General features: G+C 38.3%; 1 protein-coding gene across 2 annotated transcripts in view; it reads left to right on the forward strand.

Moving 5' to 3' along the window:
* The window catches only part of abca1a (ATP-binding cassette, sub-family A (ABC1), member 1A), a 61,667-nt gene that overhangs the window by 6,993 nt on the left and 31,699 nt on the right, over positions 1-22,975 (forward strand). For both annotated transcript variants that reach the window (XM_022667238.2, XM_022667239.2), the window contains exons 4-8: positions 3,559-3,700; positions 3,981-4,099; positions 11,035-11,156; positions 13,077-13,268; positions 16,281-16,370. In XM_022667238.2, the coding sequence (XP_022522959.2) occupies positions 3,559-3,700; positions 3,981-4,099; positions 11,035-11,156; positions 13,077-13,268; positions 16,281-16,370 (665 nt within the window). The remainder of the gene's footprint in view (positions 1-3,558; positions 3,701-3,980; positions 4,100-11,034; positions 11,157-13,076; positions 13,269-16,280; positions 16,371-22,975) is intronic.

Consider the following 22,975-nt stretch of genomic DNA (forward strand, 5'->3'; position numbering starts at 1 on the left):
TCAAATAGAGTCAATGCAATGTCAGAAAAGTAATCATTCTTAAGATTTATACTGCACTGAATCAGAAATATAGCATTTTATTAAATGAGTTCAAACAGAATCAAAGCAAAATGATTGTCAATTCAGAAATGTTATATAGTGTTTATTAAAGTAAAATAAATTTTAAAAAGAATCACTTGGAAATCAAATTGTTTTTTGTTCAGAAAATGTTGAGGTTTAATTAAAGCTTTCATAAAGTATCATAATCAAATCAAATCAATATCAATCAATAGAGTGTATTATTAGATGGTTTCATAAAGAATCATTAATTAAATGCATTAAATAAATGTGATAAAAGAAAAAAACACTGAATACTATCATAAAGAATAATAACTAAAGTTAAACACTTTTAGACTTAATCATTTCATATGGAATCATAATAAAAGCATAATTCTGAGTTTAGAAATGTAGCAATTCACTGAATCAATTCATTAAGATGAATTAAATAATGATCCAATCAAATCATAGTAATGTCAGAAATTTCACTAAATTGACCCACTGTTAGAACTTGAACAATAGAACCTGAAGGATACATTAAATGCTTTTATAAAGAATCATAATCAAATAGAATCGTTTTAATGCCAGAAATGTTAGGATACTTTTAATAGATTCATAAAGAATAATCATCGAATTGAACCAATGAAATACCAGAGCTTTAAAAATAGGAATGGAATGGAATCATTCTAAGGTCAAATATATATTTTGATTAATTGTTTCAAACTAAGGTGATGAAATATGAGGTTCATGAAGGTTTTCTTCTAAAAGTCATTTTTGACTTTAGTTTGATGATCTTTTAATTATATCCTTTTATATACCCTTTTCACATCCTGTTTATAAACAGGAGTAAATCATCTCGGCTTCATTCTTTCAAAGCAGAGATTTGAGTTTTGGAATAGAAGGGAACTTTAATCTCACAATCCTGTAATGATATAAATCAGGCGTTCAGATCTTCAGAGCAGAGCGACCCTTCCAGACTCTGCATGATGTAAGGGTTCACAAAACGAGCGGATCAGATTCCCCGTGCCGTGAACTGGTTCTGTAATTACCACCAGTGATTGCTACTGATGTAGGTCAGTTTACTACTAACCCAGTTTTAGTTTTAGTTTTTGAGGAGAGCTCTTTTCTACAGATTGAAAAGAGATTCTCTGACAGGAGGTGATAGTACAGGTATTACTGTTGATTAGTCATGACTCTTTTTAAACACGGTCGATGTTGATGCGCTTCCTGTTTGCTTGAACTGCTCGTATTTGAATGAAACCTAGTCGAACTGTCAATATTTGCTTTTCGTGTGGAAAGTGTACACGGCCCTCAAGGAGGTCATGGGATAAGACCAGCTCTGAGAACTGTGTGATGCAACAGGTCTGAAATGTACTTCCAGGATTTTGAGATGTTGTATTCTTTGTTTTTCTTGTGTTCAATTTAAATGTACGGTTTTAACAGCTGTGCTCTTCATTCGTCTCAAATGTTATCTCAAGATTTATCAATGTAACTGTCGAATTTGCCGATATCTAGTGTAGAACCCATCAAATATACTTCTTTTTAGCTTTTGAGCTAAACTCCTGATAACAGGCAGTTTAATCTGATATATTAGCCAAAAAACATGCTGGTATAAGCAAATGCTGTCTCTGCTGCTCCACACTCTCTGCTGTTTCCCGCACCAGACAGCTCTGACCAATCAGAGGAGAAACACAGATGTGCTCAAAGGGTTTATAGGTTCGCATTTTGGTGCGTTTAGGTTTGTGCCTGTGTGAAAACAAACCAAACAGAGGTAGAAAATGCTACAATGAAACAAACTCATCAACTGATCCGGACCATAAAAACCTAAAAACTACAAGTGTAAAAACGCACTTTAATACTCAGCTAATTCAGTTCAAATTCAGAAATCCTCACAACCAAGCTGAGATGTTTATAATAAAGTAAAAAAAATCCTCTATTCAATTTATCATTTATTCTTTATTCCAGCGCTCTATGTCAGCTTTATCTCCCCTCAAAGTATATACTAGAATTTTAATTGACGCCACTAATTTAAATATATTTGCATTTTACATTTCTTACATTCATTCTTTTATTTACATTTAAATAACCACTATAAAAACTTAGCATAGCGTCTTAAGAAGAACAAATGTGATTAATCGCAGTTAATCCTAGAATAGTGTCGAGATTAATCTAATAATTTTATTTTATCGATTGATACCACTAAAAATAATACATGGTTGGTGGTATGGAGGTATTCAGTTTCTGTATGGCATCCTCCAGCACATTTACCTACAGGTGTTGTTGCAGCTGGGCCTGTAGATCCTGCTCTACTCTCGTAGCTCAATGAAGTGCCAGTGGGAAGCCCATTCCTGCCATGAGAGGCAAAACAGGATTAAAGCTCTCACCCTGAGGCCTCCATATTTGAACAGACCCTGGATTAACTGTCTATAGAAGTCTCTTAATCATGACTCATGATTGGTTCATCTTAATAATAGTTCTTCATCTCTCAGTCCAGTGATGCAACCCTGTATACGTCTTATTAACTGGTTAAAATGCTTCAATTCTAGCAGACAATGGTCTTTCACCAAGAGGAACACTACCCAAGAGTAAATTCTAAGATCAGGAAGCATTTTTTACACCTTTTATGCATCTGTTTTTTGTCAGTAAGTGTAGATAACATGAAGGCTGTTCTCTATTGTTTGTCATACTTTCATCCATCTCTGAGACATAACATAAACACCTCTCAGACAGACCGAAGCCTCTGAGCGGTAAATAATCCACCAAACACAGTTTGTACACAGTGTGCTATTTCTGCACATGCTTGACCGAGTCGTGGTTCATACATTCACTCACTGTAACAGAAAACAGAGACAACGAGCCTCGTCTAAATATTTCACCCGTTAAATAAAGAAAAATACGTCTTCTCGTCTTCGAAACGTCACCTAAACCTGACTGACTTGTTCAGGGAGTTACAAAATCAGTTATAAAATCAAATTGCTGTTTTTTTTTTCAGAAATTTCATTATTGATGAAATTAATAAAATCAATGTAAGATCTGAAATTTCAAAAATCAATTAAAAGTTTTTAAACAAAACAAATTGTAATTATATTTAATCATTGTAAAATCTGAAACTTCACTTTTTACTGATTTTTTTTTATTGAATTGTAATCAAATTTCATAATTTCATAATTTAGTGTAAAGTTTCTTAAAAAATAGTAATTATATCTAATTATTGTGAGCTCTAATATTTCCTGATGTATCAAATTGTTTCTTAAAGAATTTTAATCATGTTTAATCATCGTGAGATCAAAGAGAAATTATACAATTAATTGAATAGTTGAATAAAGAATCGTAATCAGAGGGAGATCAGAAAGTGATTGATTTGTTGAATAGTTTATTAAACAGTCGTGATCAAGGACATTTCTCATTTCTGATCTTACAAAGAAATGTCATGTTTCTATAAATAGCTTCTTTAATAATTAAATATTTTTTTTTACGTCTCTATTGTTTCTCATTCATTGCTAATTGATTATTTCTCTTTAGGCCACTTTCCCAACAAGGCCATGCCCTCAGCGGGCACCCTGCCATGGGTGCAGGGCATCATCTGCAACGCCAACAACCCCTGCTTCCGCTACCCCACCCCTGGAGAGACTCCTGGGGTCGTGGGCAACTTCAACGACTCCATGTAAGCCCTGTATAATCTGTGTATCTGTGTTTGATTGAGCTCTGGTCTGTATAAAAGCAGGTCTATTTAAATGGAGCAGTCAGTCTTCCTCCCACATCAGCTGCAGTTTATAATTTCAGTCCCGCCTGTTCGTCAGAAATCACAGAAAGGAATGGAGATGGAAGCAGCGAAATAAACATGTGGAGCTGTTGTTCTGCTGAAAGCAAATGACCTAAATTGAGGCAGCGCAGTGGATCTGAGTTTATGTAACTGTAACTAAATATTAACGTATCTCTTACAGCATCTCCCGGCTGTTTGTTGATGCCAAGAAAATCCTTCTGTACAGCCAAAACGACAAGAGCTTTGAAGGGTACAAAGGACTCGTCAGGGCCCTCAGGAAATTACAGAGGAACACGGCAGGTATGCCCAGGCTTTTCTATCATCACATGCTGTGGATTATGAGAGTGGCTCTTTAGGGAAGATCACTGTAGGCTTATCTTGTGGTAACCTGCTATTACCATGTAAAGTTCTTTAAATTTGGTTTCGGATAAGGGTGGACAATATATCAATTTGTTACTTTTATCACAATACATTACTAGAGATGTACAAATCAGATATTAGGATCAGATATTAGTCCTGATATTAGATGCATCAGGTATCAAATCATTTAAACTTAACTTGACACATACACACACTGTTTCCAGCTGTTAGCATTGCAGCTAACCCTCTATTATAAACTTCATAACTCAGGAACAGTATCATCAACTATCAACAAGTAATCCAGCTCAGAATTACAGTTAGCATTGCACCTAAACCTCCTCTAACAAAGATGCTGTGTCTCTTAGCACTGCGGCTCCAACTCTGCGGAGCCTTTCTGTTAGCATTGCGGCTAACTCCTTTCTAATCTAGGCTTCATAACTAACTAAAGTATTAAGAGTAATCCTCAAACATGATAACCATGGTTCTCTCCAACCTGTCACCAACTTAATGCAAACAATCCAGCTTGGAAATCATCTTAAACCTACAAAATTTTGTTTTAACAGCATAAAAACCTAATTAATTTAAATCCAGTTTAGCTTAGTAAAGTAACATGCAACTCAATCCTGATGATTTAATTCTTTAAGTCTAATGCTTTTGGATGGGTTGAGTTGGAGAACTGGTTGCATTACCTAGGTAGGAATGGACGTCTGATGGTTGATTGTTGTCAGGGTTTTAACCAGTCAGTGGCACACCTGTGTTTTCTGCTGCCAAGACAGCAATACTCCAGAAACACACCTCACTTCCAGACCTTCACGCTTATCAGCGTAGATATATTCAGAAGCACTGTTGCTATTTAAACAAAGGGATCAGGGATAAGATAGCAATGAGCATCTCTTATCTCTTATCGTATCTGTAAACAGCCTATATTAGAAGTTACCCAAGGACACTTCAGTAAATATATGTAATGCTATATATTATGTCATGATCTTTACGTATAGCCCACCCTTTTCCTCCCCCTCTCACTCGCTGTAAGGCATTATCAGGCAGTGCCCTGTTTCGGGCAGCAGCAGATAACCGGGGTTATTAAAGGGAAACATGTGAGGCCCACACCCTCAGAGAGCAGGCAGCCTGGCGCTGTATCAGTCTGCACCGTGTGAAGACCCCGGGGGCATTTGCGTAGCTGTCTGTCTGTTTCCTGCCTCACTTCCTGACTGCGTGCAAACGCTCTGTTAAATGTGCTGTTCAGATCACGATCTGATCTGCTGTGTGTGCGTTCAGCAGGATTCTGTACGCTGAGAAAACATGCAAATCTTTTCTCTTGCTGTTCCAAGAAAACACTTTTAAAAAATACATTGTAAAGTAATTGATTTAACACCGAACGCTAAAAGTGCTTTTTTTGCCATTTTTAGATTTATATTTTTTGTTAGAGCAATATTTGGTGCATCCCAATCAGATACATTAAGTTTTTCTGTATTATTTAGTTACCTACTATCAGCTAGATGAGGTTAATCAAATGCAAAGCCATCCTGACCCCACGGTTTTCCTGAAAACTGAGCGATGCTGTGCTGAAAATGTACACACAGCCAGCAGGCACACCGTGTCCAGTCCTTACATTCACACGCTGTGAGTTTACTGTTTACACACCACTATTTCTCACATTCTTTCATTTGTTTTCACTCTTTAAAGACCCTCAAGGACTTTAAAAGTACATGGTGGCGCCAGGGGCGATGCACAGATCCATAAACACACTGCGGATTTCTCTGTAGCTTAGATTAACTCATTTTGGAAAATTCAGTAGGACCACAATATATCCAAAATAATGAAGCTAGGAAATAGAAAAAAATAGTTAAATGACAGAAAGTATTAATTATTGGTAATAGCTACAATTGCTCATGTAGAATAAACCTAATTTCCCATGGTGTGCCTCTGCTGTAAAAGCCCATTACCACCACTTTAACAAATCCACCACATATTTATTTCTCAGTATTAAATAAATTGCTATCTCATTATTTAACGATATAAAGTGCTTCAAATAATGATTCATTCATTATTCATTATTCATTATTTTTAGATTTAAAATAGTTTTTTTGTGATACTAAGTGGTTATTTTGAGATACTGAATGGTAATATTGGGATACTTTCTCAATTTTAGAATACTATCTCATTATTTTGAGATACTAAGTGGTTATTTTGGAATGCTATCTCATTATTTTGAGATACTAAGTTGTTATTTTGGAATACTACCTCATTATTTTGAGATACTATCTCATGATTTTGAGATACTAAGTGGTTATTTTGAGATCCTATCTCATTTGTGGTCATTTAAAGATGTTTTTTGAAAAAAATTATGTCTAGTATCTCAAAAAAAAGATGAATAAATGATTATAATAATAATTAATAATAAGAAAAACATGTGATTGAAATGGGTTTCTATAGCCTTCAGGTTTAGACATTGTGTAAATGTATAATTGTGTAATTGAATAGTTATGACAGGGCTTCGCACAAACACCCACATATAATCAAATATATTTAAACACATGGCATACATTCGTACATTCACACACACACACACACACACACACACACACACCATTAGCTATCCAGAAACCTGGATTCCCCTTTACCCGCTGCTCCTTGCCCCGTTTCTGTTCTGGCACAGGGTAGCTCATTTCCTGCTGTCCTTTTCTTTGGGCTTTTCTTTTCAGGCCACCGCTTCCTCTTTCAGTTCCCTTAATTGAGACCGGTCCAATAAAACTCGGTGACCCTTCAGTTCAATGCAGAATTTCAGATCAGGCGCTGTGCAGCAGGGTGCTGCCTGTCTTTAGCCATTAGCTACCTCACCACATGATGCTAACGCTGCTAAAAAACGAATAGAAATGAATAGCAATTCAGCAATTAGCATTGTGCTAATGAGTGCTAGAACACTGCTAGTTAAGTGTTTTATTCATTTTTCTTAATCGTTTTTAGCCTTTTTTAGCACGTTTCCTTCATTTTCTAAAGCATTTAAAGATTCAACTGAAGAGCAGCTGCTCATTAGCTCAGCTACAGCTGGAGGGTTGTAACATTCGTACAACAGTCTAACCTAAAATTACTTTTAGGAATGACTTAGGGATAACTTTTTAAAAAAGTTCGTCCATAACACCAATAGACTTAAACTTGAATGTTGGAATTTCTTAATTCTGAGTAACAAAAAAAAAGTTGGGAGCCTCATCAAGCCAGAGGTCAGAATCCAAGATGGCGGCTCATTAACACATCAGCAGTAATAAAAGCTGTATTAAAAGTTGTATTGTACACTTCTATCTATTATTGTCTCCCAAAATCAGTCCTACAGATACAGTTCTGTGCTAAAAATGTTTAACAGGGACAAAAAATGGACATATTTTGGTGGAATTCACCATAAAACACTGGTGGTAAATGATTGTCAATCCAGTTGTGGTAAACTCCAAAGTCTTTAGTTGCTGTTTTGTTTTTTGGAAATGTTTAACTGAAGCCCTCAGCTCCAACTTCAGACTTCTTTAAATGGAAGAATAATTGGAATTGAGTTTTGCTTAGTGTCTTTGTATGCTGGACAGTGTTTATTATGGTGTTCTATGGTTTATTAGGAAGTGTGGTCCTCTAACTGATCACTGAGTGCTTTATTATAAAGAGAGCTGCTCTTCCCTGGGTGTGCACCTTCTTATTCGCTGGTATTTGTTTTATATATAAAGCCATTCTTGGTAAAATCCATGTTTATTTATCTTCTCTGTTGAATTTAAAGCATGGAAATCACAGTCTTAGCTTTCCCTGCCTGGAACAATCTCTAAAATGAACTTAATAATCAAAAGATTGTACAATTGAACAGTCTTTTTTTTTAATGTATTATATATGTGTTTAAATATGTCCTTGTTATTCTTTGTTGCTGCCGTGTCTTTGTCTTGGCCAGGTTTCCTATTTAAAAGAGATCTGTGATCTTAATTGAATTTTATCTGGCTAAATAAAAATGAGCATGGCATTCAGGATAAATATTGTGGTTCTGGGCCTTCAGTTGTACTTAACTCAGTCTGTGATATGTATTAAGGCATGCTGGGAGTCGGAGTGTTTTCTACCTGGTGCTGACACTAATCTTAATTAATGGCCCCGGAGTGGGTATGAATGCTCATGAGCCTTCCCTCACAAAGCTTACAACACCTAGATTCCTTCAACGTCCAGGGAGTTAGCCAACCTGCCCCAGAGGCCCAGCAGCAGTTAAGCATTTCCGCTTTGTCTCAGTGGGATTCCTGCCTGGGTTTTTATTCACTGAGGTCTTTATGAGGTTCTTAAAGGAAGACTGCAGCATTTCTGAGCCAATCTTTTGCAGCTGAAGTGTAATTTAGCCCAATCAGGCCTAGAGAAGCATGATAGAGTATACTTATAATGGATTGTCTAATAGAAAAATACATTTTCAATGTATTTTCAATCCAAGTATTGTTGCTATACACACCATTACAGTTGCATTTACATCCAGAGCGACTTACAAAAGTGCTTTATTGTTTACTTTGAAAATATCCAGAGCTAATTTATAGATTTATGTCGAATCAGAAATATACATCAATCTTTGATTCTGTTCAGACACCTAGTAGAAACTTGTTAGTTTAGGAACTCTTTAAAAAGATGAGTCTTTAGTCAGCATTTGAAATCTATGGGCCTCATCTTACACCTTGCATGGTGCAAGGTGCGTTGTGATGCTCATTGCTATCTCAGACCCTTCAAATAGTCTGCTTTCACACCTTCTGTCTGCGCCATTAAAAGAGCGACAGAGTTTAGGAATATATCTACGCTGACGGCCATTGTGGTCTGGAAATAAGATGCGTTTAGAAACATTTCTTGCTGTTATTGTTATCTTGGCAGCAGAAAACAGGTGCGCCACTGACTGATTAAAACCCTGACAACAGTCAACCTCCAGATGTTCATTGCTATCTTGGCTATGCAAATAAGATGTGAATACACCCGCCACTAAAATAGCAATCCTCCAAAATCAGAGCACATTTAGCTCTTAAATGGAATAGCAAGTGACACACTGATTGGTTTATTTCATGATACACACACAATACACAATACACACCCATGATTAATTAAGAGAATTAGTAGATACCTTTTGTGCGTTTTGAGGTGTACTTTTCCCGTCGTTATGATAGCAAAAACACACCGTCACACCCTTTGTTTTGGCTTAGTAGAGTAGTAAATCTCACAAATGGTTTTTATTACATAAATTTAATAATTATTGATTGTATTAAAGATTGATCAAAGTGTATGAAAGATGTGTTCTTAACCCTGAAAAAGGGCTTTTAACCTGGAAAAATGCTGTTTTTAAATGTTTTAATGTAATAAGATCTGTTTCCCGAGTGTTTGGTGTTAATATTGCACAAAGGGGAATGACCGAGAGTAACCCCGCCGAGCTGCAGCCTGACTCAATCCGGTTTACACTGACTCTTCTGGAATGTTCTGACACACTGAACGCACAAAGAGACAACACAGCCTCTCTCTCTCTCTTTCTCTCTTTCTTTCTTTCTTTTACTCTTTCTCTATTCCTGCCATCAAATCACATATCACATCACATCATATCATATTTAGCATTTCTGCTTCACACTCTGGCGTGTGGCTCAGCGATTCTTTATGACTGCTGTTATCACTCAGTATCTGCAGCAGATCTGTGTTTATTTACAGGATTACCTCATTCAGTTTTACTGCTGATGTTGAACTTTTTCAGCTACTGTTCCCGTGCTGTTTATAGTACATATTAACTCATATATACACACATGATTGATGATTCAGCTGTAGAAATGTGTATTCGCTTCAGTTGTATAATTATGCAAGGGTGGCTTTCATGGATTTGCCTTTATGTAAGAATTCCCTTATATTAAAGAAGTCAATCTCAAAACAGTAGACGTAAAATAAACAGTCGTTCATGAATTTCCAGAAAAAGGATGTAATTTTATAGATTCATTAGATCTAATAGATCCAAAAGATTGGTGTTTGTTAAGGTGTTTATTGGCCTTGATTGTGACATTTAGAATACATTTAGAATACTGCAAATATATAGATTTTTGCCATTTTTTCCTACATAATTTGAATTTAAACTGTCTCTTACACTGTTTTTACAATTTACACTGTAAATTGTAGATGTACAATGTATAGATGAATGGGCCAATAGAAATCCAACACAATGACATGAAGTAAACTCTTTGTACATTGAGAAGGTTTTATCTCTCTCCTGTACAGTTGCTGTTTTGGAGATACATGTTTTTCACTGGACAGCAACGATATAAAATACTCTTTTCTTGTGTATGTAGACAGACATGCCAAAATTCATGGGATAGCCGTATGAAAACTGGTGTGATAATACCCACACCTGTATTGAACTTGGTATGGAATGGTAATGATTGTGACTGGCGACATCTGGCTAGAATTGTCCATATGATATAGAAATTACATCCATTTTCAATGCAGAAGCCCCTATACATACACATATATATATATATATATAAATACTGTATATGTATGGGCCGGGCAATATGACATTATATATTGTTTTGCAATAAATTATGTCACAATACAAGTCAATATACTTAAGTAAAGTCCTTGTGAAACACTGACCAGCTACTAAGAACAGCAAAATCGGTCATATTATGCCAAATATTGAAGAAATAAATGAGAGATTTTGCAGCTACACACTCAGGATAGACAGATGAGTGATGAGTTTATTATATTGGCTGATCATCTGATGGTTTTGTTTTTCTGGCTCCTGCAGTTCAGTGATATTAATATTACATAACCGTATGGCAGCAGTTGAATAGGTGAATGCTGTGTGAATGTAGTTTTAATATCTCAGTATTGATATTGTTTGTTTTGGCCTGCAGGTTTTAAGCTGAAGGACTTTCTCCACGACAATGAAACGCTGTCTCAGTTCCTGGAGCGGAACGCTACCCTGAGCAAACACGCCGTGCAGCAGATAGTGGACGCTGACGTCAACCTGGAGAAGGTAAGAGAGAGGGAGGACTCCCGGAAACTCAAACCATCAAACCAAACTGAACTGCTTGAATTTTTACACCAGGAGTAAAGACATAAAGTCATCCAAAAGCAGTGTGTAAGACTGGTGGAGGAGAACATGATGCCAAGATGCATGAAAACTGTGATTAAAACAGGGTTATTCCACCAAATATTGATTTCTGATCTCTTAAAACTTTATGAATATAAAACTTGTTTTCTTTGCATTAATTGAGGTCTGAAAGCTCTGCATCTTTTTTTAGTTATTTCAGCCATACATATACTTCAAACATATTTCTATGAATAGCAAAATCAGAGAGAAAATGATTCAGAAACTAAATTTCTCTTTTCATTTTTCCCCAGAGCTATATATATATATATATACTGTATCTGAATCATACTGTAATGTATATATTATTTGCAGGATTATTAAAACGAGTGCAGAATGGACCAATTCTTGATTAACTGGTGCCAGGCTCAGAAACTGTTAATGTTAATGTTATTATCGTGCTATAAACTATGCCTGGGTTGCCATTTCTGTGCTAAATTTAGCACTTGAGCTCCCCCTCGCCTCATTTTCACGGACCCTCCTCCCTCTTCTCCTCCTGATTTAAGGCTGGTGAGGTATTTGACACAGGAGATCTGTCCTTTCCGGTATAGTGATGTATAAATGTGATGCCGTTCCGTCTGTCTGTCCGTCTGCTGATTGGCTGTTATGTAAGAGGATGCACGGATGAAAATGTGCGGTGCATTGAAATGACTTGATTTAAACAGCTGCATAATTCACTGTACTTATGATTAAACGCGTTAGAGTACGTGGTTTTAATTGTGTAAAATCGTAATGATTATGTAAATGAGCGAAACCCCGCCTCCACCTGCTTCTGTACGCACGCGACCTTGTGATTGTGGTGCACAAGGTCATAAAGAGACCGAGTGTGAAGCAGCTCAGCAGACAATGCGGATAAAGTATCACCATCCCAGCTGCCACGAGACCACCACAGCCCACAGACGCTCACGTGAGGGGAGGGGATAGAGAATGAGGGGAGGGGAGGGGGGGTGGTCACGTGAGCGCTGCCCGGCACATGCAGGAGAGAGAGCTATAGGAGAATCCTGAGAGAGCTGGACCGTATTCATCATCATGATGCAGCTGTTTGAGCTTTACTGCAGCGCAGGGTTTTATACTGAGCTCAAAGCTCCAGTAATGCCGTCCATCATCTGCTTATAGAGTATAACCCTGTATATCCCACATACAGCCTACAGCTCTCTTTACTAAAACAGATACAAATTACTGTACAAAATAACCGGAATAACAGATTTATACACCCTAAAATAGAACCTGGAGGGACTCCACTAGCTGTTTTTGCATGCAGGTGAATACCAGTGTAATCAATCAATCAATCAATCAATCAATCAATCAATCAACCTTTATTTTTTATTTTCAACGTAGCCGCATTTACAAATACAGGATCAAAATAAGATAAGCTTAATACAACAAAAAAACTGTTAAAACTAAGCTAAAACTAATTTTTAAGTAGTAATTTTTTTTTTTATTATAATTAACATATACAAATAATAATAAAAAAATAATCACAATAAGGTAAAAAGAAATAATACAAATCTTAAAAAAACATAATGAAAGAAATAAAAAGGAAATAAAGAACTAAGTGAAGAACTAAAATTAGAATTAGAATTACAATAAGCCAAGGATCAAATTTGCTTTTCAGCTAAAAGTGTATTATAACGTTTTTTTTTTTAATAACGTGACAATTGCACATCCACACACATTGTGATAATGATACTAAAAAACAATATACTGGTATTGAGCATCCCTAATTTGTTATATTTTGGTATATAAAATGTGAAACGTTGATGCAGTTTGTATTAAACTGTCTGTAATGTTTTCTGTGGTGTTCAGGTGCTGATTAAAGGTTTCGGAGTTCATCTGAGAGATCTGTGTAACACCACGTCACTGGAGGACTTTGTGACCATCGCTGACCGCAACGTTTCCCAGCTGACCCAGGGCATCATCTGCCAGGCCTCCGCAGACTGGCTGAACCGGGCAGAGAACCACTTCCTCTCTAACCTCGACTTCCTCAAACCCATCAGAGTAAGACCATTATAACTCTGTACTCACAAACACAAACTCTCACACACAGAGTCATGTGACCAGAATGAAGTGACCCACAGTAACCTTACCGGCCAACAATGTCACTACATTACTGTGCGCTCTGGAGTCTTTAAAATATACACCCACATGCCAAACGTCATGAAACAGGGTATAGCATAGTGTCCCGACTCGGTTCTGATACATCAGCTCACAGAAGCAGCCTTGTGCTGATCCACATCACCCTAGGAGTGATGAGGTGAAAGAGCGCCATCTACTGTACCCACCCAAAGAGAACAAGGATAATTAATTGTGCTCTCTCAGGGCTCCGGCAGCTGATGGCAAGCTGCATGATCAGGATTCGAGTGTAGATACTGAACTATTTGCTGAACTAACTATATTATTTAAACTAATACAATCAGTACAATCAGGCATGTATGTAGGTGTGTGTGTGTGTGTGTGTGATGATACAGCAGTGTTTCTGAGACAGCAGCACTGGGACACTCAGTCTCCCTCTAATCAGACTTTCTATTTCGGACGACGCAATTAGCTCTGTTCACAAAAGGCCACGAGTAATAGTGTGTTCCAGCTCTCAGAGGCTGAAACAGCAGCTCTCGGTGAAGACACACTGGAATTACAGTGTCCTTGTGCAGTATGCCATCAAATCGGCTGCGTATACATACTGATGTGCCAAAAGTCATGGGACAGCTTTGAGTGCATCATTTGTGTAAAACATGAAGTGTTACCTCAGGGAATAGCTTGGAAACACCTATATTAACATTATTTTACCAGTATATGGCCTGTGTGCTCATGGCAAGGTGTCAGACTTGAGTTATTGGACATGAAGTAAGGCCTGATAGGGGGTCCCAGATGGATGAGACATTCCATTTCCAAAAGTTTCCATTGTTTAGACACTTAACATTCCTCAGTGTCCTTAAGTGTCACATGTTTACCAAAGTAACACATCGTAGAGGACATTATAAATATGGTAATGATCGTGGTTTGAATTGTCCATGCCAATAAAGAAGTGATTCTAGCTTTTCACATCCAAATTCAATGCAGAAGGAGCATCCACATAGGAATATCTCACAGGTCAATGTCAATGCTGTGTACATTATTAGCAAGACCTGGGACACAATACTAGTTTCTGTCCCTTGACATATGGCCTGTCAATGTATTTATCCATATTTTGGTAAATGTTTTGAGGACATCTTCACAAATGACAGACTACAGCCCCATCACAACCAGCTTTCTCATACAAAGTAGGTCCAGTGTCCATAAGGGCATCTGGACAGAAGGACGTCTGAGTGCTCTCCAAATGGACCTTCACAAAGGGCACTTTGTCCAGGGGACGATTCCGAGAAACGCTTGCATCAACCAAATTACCACAAAGCGGGACAAGTGTATTTTTGTCTCTTATGAAATCAGCGTTCTCTAAGTTCAGTGGAAAGAACTCTAAAGCTGCATAATGAAGACTTTAATGCTGTGTACATGTAAACCTTATGAAAAAAAAGTCCAGACAATGGGGTCGGCGAGGATGAATGCGCGTCTCTGTGGGAATCGGACGCCGATGGCGGGGGTCCAAGCGCATCGGCATATTGATGCCCTTGTCCGGCGTCTATGTTAACTCACGTCGTGCTGAATGTTGCCTTTGTCTTTGTGAAACTAATCAGAGCTCAAGATGCTGACGTGAAAGGCCAGCTACAATATTAACCTATTTACTGCGCTTATGTAAGCAGCACAGAACAAAGACTTGTGGTTTAGTGCTGCTGGTTTCTTTTCATTAGCAGATCCTATAGTATAATGGGACTGTGTGTCTACGCAAATGCTAACTCACAAGATGCTGACTCACAAGCCATATATTAACAGGATGATACAATATATGGGCAAAAGTGTTGGGATTAAAAGATAAAGAGTATTAAAAAGAGTTTATCTTTGCTTTTGCTGGAGTCCAAAGAAGTCTTTCTAATAGATTTTGAAGCCTAAGCACTATTAGAAAGGTCAGGATGTTGGTTGGTTAATAATCACAAGCTCCTCCCCAATTCATTACATCACCAACTCATCTCAGAAGTACTGACTGGAGCTCATCAACCTGAATAATAAGTTGATTCATTCCTTTTGGGTTAACCAATGCGCTGACATGTCAAATTCTTGGTTGAGAAATACTTCTTCTACCTCTCACTGTATCTGATTGGTCAGTTCTTTAGTCCGTCATCTGCCTCTCTTCTACTATAATTGGTTAATTCATGTGTCCATCACTTCCTGCTCAACTTTGATTGGTGGAAGTTTGACAGTCTACATTTTGTTTGAAAAAAATCCCTAAAAACCCAATCATTTGCAACTCTGCATTTAAGTCCTTAATGATTTTTCTAAATGTATTCATTGGTTGGTGTTTATTGGACACTCGAATCGACCAATTAGACATTGTAGGAGGCTGGAACATGAAGATGAGCTTTTCGTCCCTGCTGTATTATCACAAAAATAGATAGAGAGCCCTATTCTATCTGTTGTATTGGCAATACTGCTCCATAGGGCCTAAACAAGCTCATCCCCAGCTCTCCAACTCCCAATCCCAAAAGCATTGGATGGATCACCATAGTTCCATACAATACAGTTCTGAAATACTCAACACCTCAATGCTAGGGATCTTTATATCCCTTTAGACAGTCCACATCCAACATTATTAGCCATGGTTCCAATAGATTTATGTGTATCTCCTCTTGAGAGTCATATTCTATTGGCATTATGTCTTTACAAGGTCTAGACAAACTATGCATTGGCATTTATTGGTAGAACGTCTCTGTCAGCAGCAATGTTTGCAACCTAAAGTAGCTAAATACAACATTCATTAGATGGTGTCCCACAATATTTGGATATTTGGACAGTATATCTTGTAAGCTTGACTAAGAATCTGACTAATATCTAATAGACTGTTTTATCATATTCCATGGTTTTTTTAAGCATGAATCAGCCAATTTAACCGAATGTCCCCTTGTGTCCCCTTGTGTCCTGCAGAAGGACGTCAAGTCTGACCCAAAGGTGGTCCAGGACGTGTCCATGGCAACAGACAGGCTGCTGGAGAGCCTTGGAGCTCTGACTGTGGAGGTGAGTGCCCCCTAAAATATCCCTTGGCCTCTTTTGGAGGCAGAACTGGACGGCAAAAGCAGTGCGATAAAGTTTCCCACACACATCCAGGACATTCTTCTGCAGGGTTCATTAGTGTGTGTCGAAGGTCAGTAGATACAAGGCTTTGGCAGGGGGGCACAGTCTTATCTGCAACAGGTTCGCTGTGGCTGCTGGTGTTCATTCCACCCAAGCTAAAAAGTACATACCATCGGCTGTTTGGTGACTGACCATAGTGGAATCAGGAGTTCTGCTGGTTGTTTATAATAAAGATTTGCATCCAAACTGACTCAATGGACACCCCTGATTTTGAGGATTGGTGCATCCATTAATAGAATATCTACACTCAAGATGCAATGGATTGGAATGGACTGCATCAGATTACAATACAATTCGGATGAAGATAAATCATGATTGTCTTTATTTTACTGTAATTTCTGATTTAGACTGATATCAACAAAGTTTGGTCATATTTATTGAGCTAAACATACACAAGTAGTGTATAATGCTCGTGTAGAGGTTGTAGAGGTTCCTAATGGTGTCTACCTTAAACTCCTTAAATATTCTCATGCAGTTTCTGCCGATTCTTCCCTTTAGCAGTTTATTAAGGTTCTTTAATTAGTTTTACAGACCCTCACTCTTATTTCTGAGCCTTCAGAATACAAAACACAAACTTATCATATTATTTCTCCTCTAAGCATTAAAAGTCGTAACCTCTAAGCATTATTTGCGTATAGAGTATAGAGGGCTGAAATGTGAGCTGTCCAGAGGCTGGACTCTTCCTCTGCTCGGTCACCCGGGGCCGTTTGGCTTCTCTCAGGCACGCTGGTCTGGTGGAGTTTGGAAACCGGAGTCAGGCCGGGCAGCGGGACAGCTGTAAGTGATTTAACAGAGCCAGCTCCCTTTCTTTAAAGCTGGCAGCTCCTGCTGTTCCTGCCGGAGTCGAGAAAAACAGCTGAGTTAGCTAAAACAAGGTCACAACGAGTTTCACCACCGACTTTTACTTACTGTAGGTCACTGAAGGTGATGAGAGTGAGAGACGTGTACATTTCTGAAGGGCTTTGGAGTTTTAAAACATTGGAAAGACCAGAATCAGAGAGCCTGTAATCATGATACACGTCTTTTTTATAGTAAAAGCTTAAACTTCATAGGAGCAACTGGCTGATTAGTAAGAGGTGTGGAGAAATTGATGAAATGGATAGATATAGAGATAGGCATATAGATAGTTGGATAGATGGATAAATGGATCAAAAGATGGATGGTTGTATGTGTCAGTTGAGAGAGAGATGGATGGAATGCTGGATAGGTAGATAGACTGGTGGGTGAATGGATGGATAGATGGAGAGAGATCTGCATGGGGATGTAGACTTGAAGAGACAAATAGAATGATGGAAAGATGGATGAATGATAGATGTAGAGATAAACGGAGAGACTGTATAGACAAAGAGATGAATAGACTGGTGGATAGATGGATGCATCAATGAAGATATATAAAAATATGGCCAAATATATAAATGGATGGATGGATAGATAGATGGGTGTAAAATTAATTCATGGATAAATAGAACTGTATTGTGGTTGAGGGTGGATGGATACATTAAAAGGGGGATGGCTGGACAGTTGGGAGATAGACGAATGGATGTGTAGATGGAAATAAATGAATGGATAGATTGATAGTTGGATAGAGGAAAGGATTAATGAATGGTTGACAGATGTCAGGATGAACTGATAATTTGATGTATAGATTGATGAATGGCTGTGTATGTGGCTAGAATGATGGATTAATGGAAAGATAGTTTAATTTTTGAATATATGGAAAGAAAGATATATGGATAGATGGAGAGATGTTGAGATAGATGGAAGGGCAGACTGGTAGATAAATGGATGAATAGATAGATGGAAAGATAAAACAGTAAATGTGTGGTAAAAGGTTACTAATGTTTAATTAGGTTTAATGCTCAATAAAGCTCAAAACTGCCTTAACTGCATAGTAACAAGCAGCTGATTGGATGCAATTGGAATAGATTTTTAATGCTGATTTTTTAATGCTGTCAACCAAAAACAATCAAATGTTTTATCATAAATAAAATCTTCTCCTGTGTTTGTTGCAGCACAGTCTGGTAGAAACACAGCATTAGTAAGGGTCTCTCTATTAGCCTGATCCTCTTAAATCTCTGGTGGTGTATTTGTTTGTTTGATGGCGCTGAAGGAGATAAGCTCCTCTGAAGCTCGTAATGTAATCAGCTGTCTGCAGGTAAATGAAACAGAAACAGAGCAGCTCTAAACCGCATTGGCTTCTCTTTGTTCTCGGTTAACAGAGAGCAGCTGTGGCTAACAGCGCTTGCTGAACTGCAGTAACCCCAGCAGAGCGCAGAACTGGTGAAGTTACTATAGGTCATCCCTCGCTCCTCCGGTTCCTCAATGTGTTTGTGCTGCTGTTTGGCCTCCAGGGCAGCTACTGTCTCCACCTCCTGTATGATGGGGGGCAGCAGGACGGTGAGGGAGCTCAACAATAGCTTTTATCCAGTTCCTTTAGAGTGCAGACTAGAGGAGGAGAGGAGGAGAGGGGGATGAGTGAGAAGAGGAGGACCGTAAATATGAGTCAGAGCATGTGAGCTCAGGCTGAGATGAGTGTGAAAGACTCTGGTGATGGGGTTTTTCACTCGTCATTACTTGGAAGACCTGTATTATTTATTATTAGGACGTAATGTACCCTGTATTTATTCAGAGTCAGAGGAAGAGAGGATGAGATAAACGGAAGAGACAGTTTTAATGGGTTTTACTGGGAGTTACTGGGTTTTACTGGATTCTACTGAACTCATTCAGCAGCAGAAACTCAACAGCGTACACCACTAAGACTTTACTCAGAAGATATAGATGGATAAATAGATAGATAAATGTTTGGGTAAAGAGACACATCTTTGGTAGAAAGATAAATGAATGGATGGATGAAGAGATGAAAGAGGAGATAGATAGCTAAAAAGATAGATGGATTCGTAAACTAGACGGTAGAATAAAAGGATACATAGGTATCTTTACTATAGGAAAAAGTCGATGGAGAGATAAAGGGATACATAGATGGAAGAAGGATGTGGATAGATAGATAGATAGATAGATAGATAGATAGATAGATAGATAGATAGATAGATAGATAGATAGATAGATAGGCATATAGATGGACAGATTGAAGGATGGACTGATTGACAGATGGATCAATAGATCAATGGACAGATGGGTAGAAAGATAGATAAGATATAGCTCAATGGACAAAAAGATAGATAGATAGATGGTTGAAGGATGGATAAAAGGATAGAATAATAAAATGATAAGTGGATAGATAGATAGATAGATAGATAGATAGATAGATAGATAGATAGATAGATAGATAGATAGATAGATAGATAGATAGAGGGTTAGTCAGACGAATATTTGAACAGATTAAAAGATACATGGAGAAATGGAAGGATGAATGACTGGCTGCATAGTTAAATGGATGGATAGTTGGATGCATGAAGTAACAGATAAATGGATGGACAGATGTATAGGTGGATGAATGAAAGGATGAATGAATAAATGCATAGATGGACAGTTGGGTGAGGGCTGATTTATAGCTGGAAATATACAGTAGATGAAGGAATACATGTATAGATTAGTTGAGTAGTAAGATGGGTGGATGTTTGGAGAGATGGAAGGATAGAAGAAGCATAGATGAATAAGTAGATGTAATGGTGGAGAGATAGAAGGATTTAGAGATCTATCTTGTGCGTAGTTTTCAGTAGACTGGGCGTTATTTATTTGTATATTGAGTATGTTGTTCAGCCTGGTTCTCAGAATGAGGCTTTTGTTAGCAGTGGGAGGAAGCTGCATAGTTCCCTTATTTACAGCCTGACCGACAGTTACCTCTCCTGACTGTTTATTTCTGCTGTTGTTCCGTGACTGTAAAGGTGCTCTGAACGCTGCAGATGATGGTAGACTTCCCGATCTCTCCAGAGGCTTCGTAGATCAGCCGTGGGAAGGTGTGTTTACTCTCCTGTGGATCTGCTGCAGTGGAGTGACCTGTAGTAACCTCGCCGTTAGTTAGACAGATAGAGATAGAGATACAGTGTCGGAGCTGGAGCTCACGGTTGAAGTCGACACTGGATTTCCACATTCAGGGTGACACTTAAGCCCACGGTGAGGAGGTGTCTCCAGAGAACTGGGCTAATTAGCATCTTTTGTCCTTTTCGACGGAAGCCTCCTGCCAGCAGCGCCGGCAGCTGAATGACCGGCAGTAACCCCAGGCTCATTGTTCACGCAGTCGCGCTCCAGCATGTCTCAACAGCTCTCTCTCTCTTTTTCTCTCTCTCTCTCTCTCTCTTTCTTACGGCGGCTGTTGCTGGGCGATCGGCACACCAACTTGGCTAAACCAGACCTTTAGAAGACGAGTGACGTCGCTGTGATTGTGGCATTATTAGAATTGGACTATTTAGATGATGTAATTATCAAAGATGTCTTAGATTTTTTGAGATCTATACCAATTACAAGTAATACAATTTTATTCTACTTGCTTCCTTACTTAAAAAAGAGCTTAAAAGCTCTAAAATACTATTGTTTCCCATTACGTTTTTCACATCTTATGGAAGAAGCTATTGAAAGTTGCACAATACAGCTCAGTTGGACAATTGTAGCCAGACACCGCTGCTCATGATCATAAACGCCCACCTCCTTGCTGTCCACTCTGGCTGGAAATGCCTTAAAATATTCTTAAATTACCTTCATTAACCAACTTCAGAAATGGAATCCATTTATCCATCATCCATCTATCCATCTGTCCATTCCATCTGGCGCTATGAGGCTCAATCAAATTTCTTTTTATAATTCAGTGTTTAATGTCTCTCTCACAAGATAGCACCTCACAACCTTCTACATTCAAACAGTTTAACCTCTAGATTTCCTGCACCTGTTAGTTATTAGCTTTTCTGTGTATGAAAGGCTGTCTTTTTGCACTCTCTCACTTTGCGAAGTATTGCCAACTGTCATAGTCCTTTCTGTTTTTGCCATTTTGGACTTGTTTTCCTAGTTTATTTTATTCTCTGGATCTTGGATAGTCTTGGTTTGATTATGGAATATCACAATACAATGCAAAGTATTAACAGTCTCACAATATATTGCTAAAAATCAAGTTGTAACCCCAGTATCGTGATATTAATACCTCATATTACCAGGCTTTTTCCAATTTAAAGCCCTACTATTCAAACAGGAACTTTTCAGACACTGTCAAAAGCAGCTTTGATAAGCAGTGTGTTTTGATTTTATCACGCTGCAGCTTCTTGCATCACGTTTGCAGCTCTAAACAACAAGACAGTTTCCAACAGAACAAGATTTTTTTACCTCTATTCAGTCTGCTTAAAGATTAGTCACCAACAACACCAACACCCTGCAGCTGATACTGAAAACACTTCCAACTAACTGCACCTTGTGACGGCTGCTAGAACGTGCGTCCTATTGCATCTGCCTTCTGGCAACTCCACGGACTTGTTGGACCTGAACACACTGCTCAGATTGTCAACAAATAGAATAAATCACAGCCTCCAGCTTCTTTTGGTTCAGGTCTCCTGTAATTGCATAATGAAATGACAGGGCGGTGAGTGAGCTTTCTGGAATGATTGGTGAATCGTCCACCCGGTTCACTTAATCCAGCTCACCCCTGTGTCCTCGTTCACCCGTTACAGTAATGAGGAGGAATGCAATAAACACGCATTCATCCTTTATCTGCTTGTTCTCACTCATTCTCTTTATTCAATTAGAAATCCACAAACAGTTCTTGGAGATTTTGGACAGCTTGCTGGTCATTCGTCAACATCTGGGAAACCTGTTTCATCTGGTTCTTATTTTGCAATCCAGTTTTTTCTTCATTTGGAAAGACAATCAGTTCAGTTCCCTTCGTTTCAGATAAGATCATTGTACAGGCAATTGCCCAGCAAGACATTCGGTCCGTCGATTTTAACTCATCCAAGACAATGAACAAACAAACACACATGGGATCAATTGGGGAGTCAGATGCATTTCTGGGATGCTAAAAGCAAAAAAAGCTGGGGAATCCTAGCAGCTACCATAGAAAACAACTATTAAAACCATAGCAGCTACATGAAATATCATAGCAACCATGTACAATAACCATCTAACAACTGCTTTGAAGTGGAACCACAGCAACCACAAGGGCTACCAGAGCAGCCACTTTGCACTACAAAAGTAGCCATCTAGGAACACCCTTGAAACCTCCTAGGATCCCACAGAAACAATGTATCAACACTTCCATAAGCAACCAACTAAAAAGACCGTATAAACCACCAAGGATACCATATCGGCCACTAAACAACATCTATGAACACCCTAGAAACCACCTTTATCAAAGACCTAAAAGTCTTGTTAGCAACTGAATAGAAACACCACCAAGGATACCATATCAGCCACTAAGCAACATCTATAAACACCCTAGAAACAACCTTTATCAACTACCCAACAGCCCCTAAGCAGCCAACTAGAAAGACCATAGGAACCACCAAGGATACCATATCAGCCACTAAGCAGCATCTAGGAACAACCTA

Source organism: Astyanax mexicanus, chromosome 25 (assembly GCF_023375975.1).
Source record: "Astyanax mexicanus isolate ESR-SI-001 chromosome 25, AstMex3_surface, whole genome shotgun sequence".
NCBI lineage: Eukaryota > Metazoa > Chordata > Actinopteri > Characiformes > Acestrorhamphidae > Astyanax > Astyanax mexicanus.